Source organism: Medicago sativa, chromosome 6, assembly GCF_051527215.1.
Source record: "Medicago sativa cultivar Bolivia chromosome 6, Bolivia_mono, whole genome shotgun sequence".
Lineage (NCBI taxonomy): Eukaryota > Viridiplantae > Streptophyta > Magnoliopsida > Fabales > Fabaceae > Medicago > Medicago sativa.
In genome coordinates this window covers 60,839,518-60,852,601 of record NC_140754.1, presented here as the reverse complement: position 1 = coordinate 60,852,601, position 13,084 = coordinate 60,839,518, and the positions used below count along the sequence as shown (strand labels likewise).

Below are 13,084 nucleotides of genomic sequence, written 5' to 3'. Positions count from 1 at the left end.
GATACCTATTATCCTATATCATATTATAATAGCTTATGTAAATTTCAAGACATTTTATTTAGGGTGTTACAAAAAATGATTTATTTTATAGAATATTTTTTTTGGTGGTGGCGGGGTTTGAAACTCAGAGGTTTGAACCTCAGACCTTGCATATTACCATGCGTTGTCCCTACCAACTGAGCTAAGCTCACGAGGACTTATTTTATAGAATATAAAAATGTAATGATTTTTAAATATTTAAATAATTAGCATTCATGTACTACCATAACTTTTTGCTTGATTTGTGAATTTTAAATTATTTTGTGATTTTATTAACTTCCTATTAGAGTATTAATAATTATGTGTCTGATTTAGAACTTTTTTTATATTTGTTATCAGGTAAAATCTTGATATAATTTCCTATTAGGGTATCAATAACTATGAACAGTTTTAGAAAAATAAATCAATTTTTTTGAAGAAAAATATTTAGAATAATCTTATCTTAACTGAATTACTAAAAATAAAAAATTACTAAGACAAGTATGTATTTTAAGCTTTATTTTGACTGAATTGATGAGGAAATCAAATTTAATTACTTAGTATCCAATATTGTATTATAATACCTTATGTAAAATATTAACATTTATTTAGAGTGTTACAAAACATGATTTATTTAATAGAATATAAAAAAAAATGTAATGATTTTTCTAAATATATATTTTTATAATCAATAGATTTTATAAATATTATTTTTCTAAAATAGTTATTGAACAATTTTTTTTAATATATCAAAACGATTTCCATCTGTATTAACTTACTTGTGTTTATAAATACAAAGCATCATATTCATCCTTTCACAAATACAAACAATGGACAAATATAATATTGTTTTATTATTCTCTGTGTTTTTTGTTTGGACATCAATAATTTTGTTGGTGTGTGATGCCATTGCAAATAGTGAAGAAAGCAGTAAACTTCACATTATATATGTAACACCCATACCAGACGTATCTAGAAAGTCTAGCATGTGCGTTAGATTAGTACTGGATACCTTAAAATTTACAACAAAACAACTACGAATGAATATATATATATATATACAACCAAATGCGTTCGTACATAATAATACAACTCAACTTTCTAAAGTATAAAGAATGCGTCCTTGCATATCCATCTCATCCTGCAGCGGTACGAACGAACACTTGTCGCATCATCCATTCGGCTACTAGCTTGCTAATCCAACCTGTTTATCTGAAACAAAAGAGGATTGGGATGAGACATAATGTCTCAGTGAGTTCCCCTAAATCCTAGGCTATAGGTAACCTCGGGGGAAACCTACGGTCACCACGTGTCTAAAATACAACCTGACGGTTGATTATACGTGTGTGGGGACTTGCATACTTAGACGGTCGTGCATACTAGGGCCGTCGTAATCTTATCTCACTTGTTATAGGCTTCACTTCCTATACGTGTCATGGCGGTCAAGGGGAATCTAAAACCGCAATGCCAAGAATACGCTCTACGCATCAAGGCCTAAGCATACTATAATCATGACACAATTCTAAACCGGACGATTAGGGGGAACCTAAGATCGTCATCGGTATATCTTTCTCTATTCTTGCTCTATGCATAACTATGTTGTATCTAACAACATATTCTATCTTGCTATCATGCTAGTTTTGACGATCTACGTATATGTTCTACTATTCTTGACGATCTACGTCAAGGCTCTATGACATAACATAAATATATCTAATAAATATGCATAGTCAAGTTCATTCATAAAGTTAGCGTTTAACAAACAATTATTATCTGAGTTCATTTTACGGAAAGCCCCGAGTGGAGTAACCCCGAGCGCAATCCCTATCTATCCGATGGAAACCTATCTAAGGTATAACCAACGGCACTCCTGCAGTGACGTGCGGGATCCTTACGGCTAACCCCGTTTCTCCTAATGGAAACCCCTTGAACCAACCTAGTGTGGACACAAGAGACACGACCACTACATCTTGCTTACTAAGTGACATGCGGGTTCCTTACGGCTAACCCCGTTTCACCTAATGGAAACCCCTTGAGCCAACCTAGTGTGGACACAAGAGACATGGCACCTTTAACTTAAAAGTCTTGGTCTATATATATATATATATATATATATGCATGAGTATTAAATCTATAAATGCTATCTCTTTTACCTCGGATGCCTATACGATCCGACTAGAGGTAAACTATATGCTTGCTTAACTTGCTATGTGAAGAGATGTCTGATCAATTCACGTCTGGCCACACTCGTATGGCACTCTAGTTTCTATACGAAGAGAATACTCTATATCACTTCGTATCTAATCAAGCATACTACTCATGCCTAGCATTCTATTCTTTACTAACTATTCTAGTTCTTGACAAGCTATGTCAAGGCTCTATTTTCATCCCATGCCTAGTTCTTTGCTACCCGAGTAACTCGGCTAAACTCTCTTGAATCACTCTTGCCATTCATGTTAAGATTTCCATGATTTTCTTTTCAAGAATCGTTTGATGTTATGTGCATTGCCTAGATGTTGTTTTGGGGTTATAAGGTTATAACACGTCGAAAGAAAGACTCCGGAATGCCCCACGGACCCCAGGATGGACCAACAGGCCAAAAGCTTGTTGGCCAAACCAGAGGGCTGCGCTAATAGCGCCCCTGGAGCGTGAGTCATCTGAAGAATTTCGCTATTAGCGTAGATTTCGCTAATAGCGTAGTTCTTCGGGTCTGTGGTACCAAATTTCCAATTTTTGACCCAAAACTCAATCTAATGGTTCCTGCAATGCACCAGAACATCCAGCAACATATATATACTTTATAAAACAACTTACATAGCAATATTAACATGTACAAAGCAAGATCAAGGCTAGGGTACTAAAACTCATATTTCTCTAATCTTAACAAAAATCATGTTTTGCTTGCAATTAAACACAAAATCCCAAAGGTGGGTTCTATCTAAGAACTCACCTAATGATTAGCACTTGATCTTGAAGCTTCAAGCATCAACCCTAACTTCCTCTTCATTCTTGATCTTTAGCCCTTTCCTCCAAACCATGCTTTAATCTCTTCCTCCACTTGTTTCTTGCTTGATAAGCTGCCTTAATCCTTGCTTGATCATGATTTGGAAGAAGATTGGATGTCTTAGAGAGGAGAGGGAGGCGAAATTCTAGAGAGAAGGAGGAGAGAAAGGTTTTCCCAAAAACCTAGAGAGAGAAAGTGTGGGTAGAAAATGAAGGAAAATGGCCCTTGTGGCCTTATATAGTCGCTTGCGACGTTTTACTACTTTGCCCTTCGCCTTAGTCGTGTTTACCTGACACTGACACATAAGCCCATGCTTGACTGATATTACTCATTAATATCTTTCGTTGTACTTAACATTCTTCCCCAAAATCTCTTTCCATGAATCTTAGTCCTCTGATACATTTAACAGATGAAATTTCCCTTTAGCTGACAAGCAGGATATTACACTCTACCCCCCTTAAAAAAATTTCGTCCTCGAAATTTAGAATCATCTACCAATCATCGCAACAAAAATCTATTTCCTTTGGTTTCTGCTATACGATATCTAATCAAAACCACTCTAGGAAGGTTGAAGAATACTTTTCTCAATAAAGCATGCAATTTATCCTCTTTCTTATTCTGCATATGATTGAATATGGTCTCTTCAATCTTACTATCTTTATCAAAATCACAGAACTGTCTGAGAACATAGTGATTAAAACTAACTTTTGTTATAAGAGGATTGCTTGTCTCAGATCTATTCCTTCCCTGCTTAGCATGAACTATGCATCTACGTAACTTTTCTCTATCTGAATTACTCAGGATTTGCCTTTAAACTGGAGTTCTACTGATATTCAGGTTTGCCCTGCAGTGCTTACGTGTATCTAACACATCTTCCATGTATACATAATCTGTTTTACCGCACATTGCGATTTATGCTTCTTATTGTTGCTACTTATCTTGATGATTCTACTCATCTCTAATCATAGTCTTATGAAACCTTTCTATCTCTTCATAATCTCCCTGTACTGCAATTCATGGGTAACTTGTCTAGCTTGGCATGAAGAAGTGAACTCAACTACACTGATTCATCTGACAATCTATTAACCTGTCTGACGGTTCACATACTCTTGAAACTTTCTACTAAGTCCTTTTGCACTTGCATTGAACACTCTTACCACAAATCTGTGCATCCCGTATGACACTAATATCACATGGGCCTTGTCATTCATTCATAAAAACTTTATCTTCTAGTATTGGCATACTTTCTAGCGCCATTGCTTGTTAGTTAATAACAATACTCATTCTAGCTTTTGTTTCTAAGAGTTTCTAAACTTTGGTACATAGGTTCTTGGAACGAATAAATACATGACTAGAAAAATATCATTTTTAAAACTGAGTCTATACTAGTACTGCAGAACCACAGGATGAGTCTCTATATCTGAAAAAGGTTTTACGACTCTCCTTCACACTTGTCTCTAACAAGCTGGTCGTGAGGTCTGTACGTCTTAAGTGAGCTTACTCGCTTACGACGTATCTCTTTAGTTTTAACAATGTGAAATTTCATGTTTTTAAAATAACCATCGTTCCCAAGTTCCTTAATACCAATATTAACTCTAAAAGTTATAAAATCATGGCTTGACACCATTCTAGAAAGTATCGTTATCATTTAACAAGTATGGTATAAGAGGGTACGTACTTCGTCAGGCATAACTCATAAATCGTACTCCATTAACATAGCACATACTCTTTCTGACTAACCAACAGCTCTTCTACGAATTCGACATCACCAAAAAGGCAACTCGATTAATTCATCTGTGTTAACTCTAGTCTTTCTCATCTTACCTGAGTGAAGATGCTTTCTTTAAACTTTTACTTTAACCATTACTGGCTGCATAAGCATCTATACTTACTTAACATAACGAGAACTCCTCGCTTTCCACATAATACTTCTCACTGAAATGGTATTTCTATCTCGAACATTTTCACAAAGATTCTTACTTCAAAATTCCATGTTCCATGGCTACTGTTCGCAACTTAAGTAATTAACTTCCGTTGCGCTACTCTGATTCCCACCGGTTGGCTTCAACCAATACTCTGATCCGTTGAAACGAGTGAACTTTATTCTTCTTCTATTATTACATTAATATCTGCTTGAACTCTGCTCGATATTTCTATGTTGCATTCTACTCTGCAACCACGCTCTAATCTTTGCTAGTAAGATTGAATCTCAAGGAAACTTACCTCTGGACATATCAATGTCATACTTACTCTTATTCCCGAGCAACTTAACTCAAGGAGCACATCTTTGCTATTACATACCTACTATTCCATGAAACGCTCTTACAACCTCCCATGGTAGACTAATCTTGCATTCGGACATACTTCCTTATGCATCTAACATTGTAGCTTCGTATCTCGCATACTATGTTTTGCTCAATCCTTTCTATGCTTGCACGTTAATTTTTCTTTCTAAGAAAATTTCGTAAATTAGCACACGGGTCATTGACGTTGATGATTTTCAACTATATAAAACATATACTGAATCTAGGTCCCAGTCGTTACTCTAAAATCTCAGGACGAGTTGATAACACGTATGTGTCATCAAATCTTAGTCCTAGTGAGTTTAGCCCAAACTACGCGAGTCGTAACAAACCGGTACCTACAAAATTTCATTTTGAATTTCAAAAATGTCAACTTCAATCACCCATATGCGTATGTCTTTCTAAAATCATGTAAATTTTACAACTTAGCATCCTAACGAGCCTTCGCAAGTTCATCAAGCAAAACATAGATTCGAGGGGTACTCTTAACTCTGCGAAATCCAAAATCCTCGTGATTTCATATGACTTTGCACCATTTAACTTCTTGCTTCATGATTTCACATCTGTGACTTCCATTCTAGATACTGGTGCCTCTAAACTCTTGGTCCAAACTCATTCTTATTTCTTGACACATTAACTTCCAAAGTCACGTTAAACCGAATCGATTTTCGTTGATGGTTTCCCATGCCTTTTTCCCTTTTGAAAACTTTAGGGGGGTGATATGCATTCGTCACTCAATATCAAAAAAACAATTTCTCATTGCATAAAAGATGGTGAAGAAAACTCTCCAATAGTCACTGCATTCCCTAGAGACGAACTGAAAAATTTCGCTCCGGGTTCGCTATTGATGAGTTTCTTCAGCTCAATTTTTAAAACATACTTTGCACGAAAATTCTTATTTCTCAAGTAACCTAATGCACATCATTCTTCCCTAGCATCGTAAAACATTCTATAATATATGCATGGCAAGCATCAACCTAATTCGATACAATTCTCGGCACTTTAGAAACTGATGCTTCATTCCTGATAACATAAAACTTTCACTGAATCCTTTTCTACTACGAGTAACTTATTTCTCTGCGTTACCAATTAACGTAGCTTCCCGAACATTAGAACCTTGTTCACTTTAAACATTCAAGTCCATAATCTCAATAACATAACACTATTCCTGAGAGTCTACTAATCTCGTCAACCTACGTCGACTGCTCTCTATCTTGTAGCCTTGCGCTTACCTTCTGGAATACAATTTCCGTTCTAACTACGACCCTTACTGAAGCTTCAGGTCCTGCTAAGATATTTTCATATCCTTCTCATATGGGTATACGAAGTATCATCAACAACTTACCCAACGCTGTCTAAATGTCCCTTCTCAACATTGCCTTACATTCCCGGAGGATTCATACTTCTACTTGCTTAGTTTACTGGCCACCTACTGGCACGATCAACTTCTTACTAATACTCATTCTGAGTTCTTGCTTCTAAGTTCACACTTTCCGGTGTATCTTCATCACACACATCGCTCCTCCAGGGTCCTATTCAGCTCTCAGGCATCCATTCTAATCGTCGAATGCTAAATTGAGTTGATCAGACTCAACTAACAACAACAACTATAACATTTACCCGGAACCCAATGGTCCCACTACCTTTGTTGTAACTTAATGACCCAAGGCACGATCTGAATCAACCAGGCTCTGATACCAAATGTAACACCCATACCAGACGTATCTAGAAAGTCTAGCATGTGCGTTAGATTAGTACTGGATACCTTAAAATTTACAACAAAACAACTACGAATGAATATATATATACAACCAAATGCGTTCGTACATAATAATACAACTCAACTTTCTAAAGTATAAAGAATGCGTCCTTGCATATCCATCTCATCCTGCAGCGGTACGAACGAACACTTGTCGCATCATCCATTCGGCTACTAGCTTGCTAATCCAACCTGTTTATCTGAAACAAAAGAGGATTGGGATGGGACATAATGTCTCAGTGAGTTCCCCTAAATCCTAGGCTATAGGTAACCTCGGGGGAAACCTACGGTCACCATGTGTCTAAAATACAACCTGACGGTTGATTATACGTGTGTGGGGACTTGCATACTTAGACGGTCGTGCATACTAGGGCCGTCGTAATCTTATCTCACTTGTTATAGGCTTCACTTCCTATACGTGTCATGGCGGTCAAGGGGAATCTAAAACCGCAATGCCAAGAATACGCTCTACGCATCAAGGCCTAAGCATACTATAATCATGACACAATTCAAAACCGGACGATTAGGGGGAACCTAAGATCGTCATCGGTATATCTTTCTCTATTCTTGCTCTATGCATAACTATGTTGTATCTAACAACATATTCTATCTTGCTATCATGCTAGTTTTGACGATCTACGTATATGTTCTACTATTCTTGACGATCTACATCAAGGCTCTACTAATTCTTGACGATCTACGTCAAGGCTCTATGACATAACATAAATATATCTAATAAATATGCATAGTCAAGTTCATTCATAAAGTTAGCGTTTAACAAACAATTATTATCTGAGCGCAATCCCTATCTATCCGATGGAAACCTATCTAAGGTATAACCAACGGCACTCCTGCAGTGACGTGCGGGATCCTTACGGCTAACCCCGTTTCTCCTAATGGAAACCCCTTGAACCAACCTAGGGTGGACACAAGAGACACGACCACTACATCTTGCTTACTAAGTGACATGTGGGTTCCTTACGGCTAACCCCGTTTCACCTAATGGAAACCCCTTGAGCCAACCTAGTGTGGACACAAGAGACATGGCACCTTTAACTTAAAAGTCTTGGTCTATATATATATATATATATATATATATATATATGTGCATGAGTATTAAATCTATAAATGCTATCTCTTTTACCTCGGATGCCTATACGATCCGACTAGAGGTAAATTATATGCTTGCTTAACTTGCTATGTGAAGAGATGTCTGATCAATTCACGTCTGGCCACACTCGTATGGCACTCTAGTTTCTATACGAAGAGAATACTCTATATCACTTCGTATCTAATCAAGCATACTACTCATGCCTAGCATTCTATTCTTTACTAACTATTCTAGTTCTTGACAAGCTTTGTCAAGGCTCTATTTTCATCCCATGCCTAGTTCTTTGCTACCCGAGTAACTCGGCTAAACTCTCTTAAATCACTCTTGCCATTCATGTTAAGATTGCCATGATTTTCTTTTCAAGAATCGTTTGATGTTATGTGCGTTGCCTAGATGTTGTTTTGGGGTTATAAGGTTATAAAACGTCGAAAGAAAGACTCTGGAATGCCCCACGGACCCCAGGATGGACCAACAGGCCAAAAGCTTGTTGGCCAAACCAGAGGGCTGCGCTAATAGCGCCCCTGGAGCGTGGGTCATCTGAAGAATTTCGCTATTAGCGTAGATTTCGCTAATAGCGTAGTTCTTCGGGTCTGTGGTACCAAATTTCCAATTTTTGACCCAAAACTCAATCTAATGGTTCCTGCAATGCACCAGAACATCCAGCAACATATATATACTTTATAAAACAACTTACATAGCAATATTAACATATACAAAGCAAGATCAAGGCTAGGGTACTAAAACTCATATTTCTCTAATCTTAACAAAAATCATGTTTTGCTTGCAATTAAACACAAAATCCCAAAGGTGGGTTCTATCTAAGAACTCACCTAATGATTAGCACTTGATCTTCAAGCTTCAAGCATCAACCCTAACTTCCTCTTCATTCTTGATCTTTAGCCCTTTCCTCCAAACCATGCTTTAATCTCTTCCTCCACTTGTTTCTTGCTTGATAAGCTGCCTTAATCCTTGCTTGATCATGATTTGGAAGAAGATTGGATGTCTTAGAGAGGAGAGGGAGGCGAAATTCTAGAGAGAAGGAGGAGAGAAAGGTTTTCCCAAAAACCTAGAGAGAGAAAGTGTGGGTAGAAAATGAAGGAAAATGGCCCTTGTGGCCTTATATAGTCGCTTGCGACGTTTTACCACTTTGCCCTTCGCCTTAGTCGTGTTTACCTGACACTGACACATAAGCCCATGCTTGACTGATATTACTCATTAATATCTTTCGTTGTACTTAACATTCTTCCCCAAAATCTCTTTCCATGAATCTTAGTCCTCTGATACATTTAACAGATGAAATTTCCCTTTAGCTGACAAGCAGGATATTACAATATACATGGGCTCCCTTCCTAATGAAGTACCATACTCCCCAACATCTCACCATCTCAATTTATTGAATCAAGTTATTGATGGAAGCGACATAAACACCCGCTTAGTACGAAGTTACAATCGAAGTTTCAATGGCTTTGCCGCCATACTCAACGACCAGCAAAGGGAAAAGCTTGTCGGCATGAGAGGCGTCGTCTCTATTTTTCCAAGTCAGGAGTTTAACCTTCAAACCACAAGGTCGTGGGACTTTCTTGGAATTCCTCAATCAATCAAAAGAGATAAAGTCGTTGAGAGTGATTTGGTGATTGGTGTCATTGATTGCGGAATATGGACAGAATCTGAAAGTTTTAATGATAAAGGTACGCCCACACACGTCAAAATAAAATATTGTATATGTTCTAATTATCATATGTAGTTATTTTTCTTAATAATTGTTGTTATGTACAAAATCATCCCTCCACATAAAATGATAAGTAGCAAACCAAGTAGATTAATTTGTGATTATCACGTAGATCTATTTATAAACGGTGTTCTTCATGAGTATCTTAGGACACTAAGAAATATTGTTGTTTATATTGTAGGTAGAAAATTAAATATGAATAGAATATTGTAGTAACAAACTATAGATGACAATTTTGTTAATTTGATATATATATTTATTTATTTTTATGATTGACCAGGTCTTGGTCCTATTCTAAAAAAGTGGATGGGAGATTGTGCAGGCGGCACTAATTTCAGTTGCAACAACAAGATCATCGGGGCACGATTTTATGATGATAAATATAAGAGTGCGAGAGACATTATAGGTCATGGATCCCATACAGCATCAACAGCAGGTGGAAGTCAGGGGAATGATGTCAGCTTTTATGGTCTTGAAAAAGGCACTGCAAGAGGTGGAGTCCCATCTTCAAGAATTGCTGTATACAAAGTATGTTTATCGGGTGTTAAATGCACTCCTGACTCTATATTAGCTGCTTTTGATGATGCCATTGCTGATGGAGTTGACATCATCACTGCCTCTGTTGGTCCCACACATGCCACTGATTTTCTACAAGATACTATTGCCATTGGTTCCTTTCATGCCATGGAGAAGGGTATACTCACAACGCACTCTGTAGGAAACAATGGCCCTACCCCAAGTAGTGTTCTCAGTGGAGCACCTTGGTTAGTTAGTGTTGCTGCAACTACCATAGATTGGCAATTTATTGATGAGCTTGTTCTTGGAAATGGAAAGACTTTTATTGGTAAGTCAATTAATACCTTCCCTTCAAATGGCATGAAATTTCCTATAGTTCATTCTTGCCTAGCTAGAGGAAATGCATCGCATGAAATGTGTGATTGCATGGACAAAAATATGGTGAATGGTAAGCTTGTTTTGTGTGGAAAACCAGGGGGTGAAATGTTTGCTTATGAGAATGGTGCAATTGGTTCAATCATCAATGCTACAAAGTCTAATCTAGATGCTCCTTCAGTCACTCCAAAGCCTTCCCTTTACTTGGGATCAAATGAATTTGTTCATGTTCAATCCTACACAAATTCCACTAAATACCCTGTAGCTGAAATTTTTAAAAGTGAGATCTTCCATGACAATAATGCTCCTAGAATTGCAGCTTTCTCTTCCCGTGGCCCAAATCCTGTCATTCCTGAAATTATGAAACCAGATATAAGTGCCCCAGGAGTTGATATCTTGGCTGCGTGGTCACCTTTAGATCCACCCTCAGATGATTTTATTAACAATGACAAAAGACATGTTAAATACAACAAAGAATCTGGAACCTCTATGGCATGTCCTCATGTTGCCGGAGTTGCTGCATATGTGAAATCATTTCATCCAAATTGGTCACCTGCAGCTATCAAATCTGCCATCATGACAACCGCTACCCCAGTGAAAGGTCCTTATGATGATTTGGCTGGCGAGTTTGCTTATGGATCTGGGAATATCAATCCACAACAAGCCCTTAACCCTGGACTTGTTTATGACATCACAAAGGAGGACTATGTGCAAATGCTTTGTAATTATGGTTATGATACTAACAAAGTTAGACAAATTAGTGGAGATGATTCAAGTTGCCATGGTGCATCCAAAAGATCCTTGGTGAAAGATATGAACTATCCTGCAATAGTATTTCTCGTACATAGGCATTTCAATGTCAAGATTCATAGAACACTCACAAATGTTGGCTTTCACAACCCAACCTACAAGGCTACTCTTCTCCATCATAATCCAAAAGTCAAGATTAGTGTCGAACCAAAGATTCTCTCATTCAGATCATTAAACGAGAAACAATCATTTGTTGTCACCATTTTTGGGGAAGCAAAATCAAATCAAACTGTGTTTTCCTCATCACTTGTTTGGTCGGATGAAACCCACAATGTGAAGAGTCCAATCATTGTGCAAAGAATATCATAAACCATGTTATTGTTATGGCAATCAAATATATGATTATTGAGTCTCAAATAAATCTTGATGTTTTGTATCTCTATAGTTATTTGTGTTCATGTTGATTTCATAATAATCCAAAATTCAATACACATGTAACAAAAACAAAACAACAAAAAAATGAATTTTGTGGATGGTGATTGTCGCGTCATTTTTCGGAGATCAAGGCTATTTGATTAGCTTTTTGACTCACTTGATTATTTCACGACTGAACATTTAATTTTTAAGAAAAAGGGGAAAAAAGTTCAAACACCCCATTTTTGAAAAGATTTAGGGTTCGGGGGTTAGTTACATAAAGGGAAGGTGTTAGCACCCTTTATGTCTGTAGTACTCTACGGGAACCTTTTGATTTTATTTAATTAATGTGCTATAACTTGCTTATTTTTTATGAAAAAAAGAAATTGAAATGATTAAAAAAGGGAAGACCTAATTATCTACATTTTATTGATTTGGAAGGACGAGTGTCCTCTGCCTACGTACCCGTGAGGGATCAAAACCTCGTAGTTCGGGGTTAAAAAACTGACGTTTGATTTGTTTTTGTGTTTTTTATTAGTTTTGAAAAAGGTTTTGAAATGAAAAGTCAAATGGCAAAAGGGAATTGGTTTGTGTTTTTTAATTTGAAAGAAAATGGACTCAAAATAAGTTAAATTGATTGATATTTGATTAAGAAAAGAAAATAAAAAAAGGACGTCACTTGATTTAGGATCAAGGTTTATTTATGAAAATATTTTTGTGTTTTGAAATATTTGCATGTTTTTGTTGTTTTTGAATGATAAACTAACGGAGCGGAAAAAATAAAAGCGTAAGGACTTCGTGGTGACGTTGGATCACCACAAAGACCATTAACCTAAACTAGAGAGCATAAAAATAAAACATACACCCACACACACCCACACACGCACACATGCACCTAAAGCTATTACATTAAGCCTATTTACATTCTAAGGTCTGCAATAAAATAAATAAATTACATTAAACCTATATTTACATCCTAAATGCTGCGGAAAAATAAATATGCATGATTAATTTACATTAAGCCTAAATATACATTCTTAATCCCATGCGATGTCAATAAATATGGACAACTAAATGAATGATGCCTAATCTAAAAAACATAAGA

At 36.7% G+C, this 13,084-nt stretch overlaps 1 protein-coding gene and 1 long non-coding RNA gene across 2 annotated transcripts; one reads left to right on the top strand and one right to left on the bottom strand.

The window, feature by feature from the left end:
- Positions 1-848: 848 nt before the first annotated feature.
- Positions 849-12,030, top strand: LOC146916054 (subtilisin-like protease SBT4.3). The gene is made up of 3 exons (XM_085716777.1): positions 849-968; positions 9,517-9,883; positions 10,205-12,030. The coding sequence occupies exons 1-3, from the start codon at positions 849-851 to the stop codon at positions 11,932-11,934; spliced, it is 2,217 nt and encodes a 738-aa protein (XP_085572903.1). The 3' UTR covers positions 11,935-12,030.
- On the bottom strand, positions 7,061-9,259 carry LOC146916055 (uncharacterized). Its single transcript, XR_015013669.1, has 2 exons — positions 9,026-9,259; positions 7,061-7,284 (listed from the first exon to the last, which is right to left on the bottom strand). It is a non-coding gene; the product is annotated as an uncharacterized LOC146916055 (long non-coding RNA).
- Positions 12,031-13,084: the final 1,054 nt, after the last annotated feature.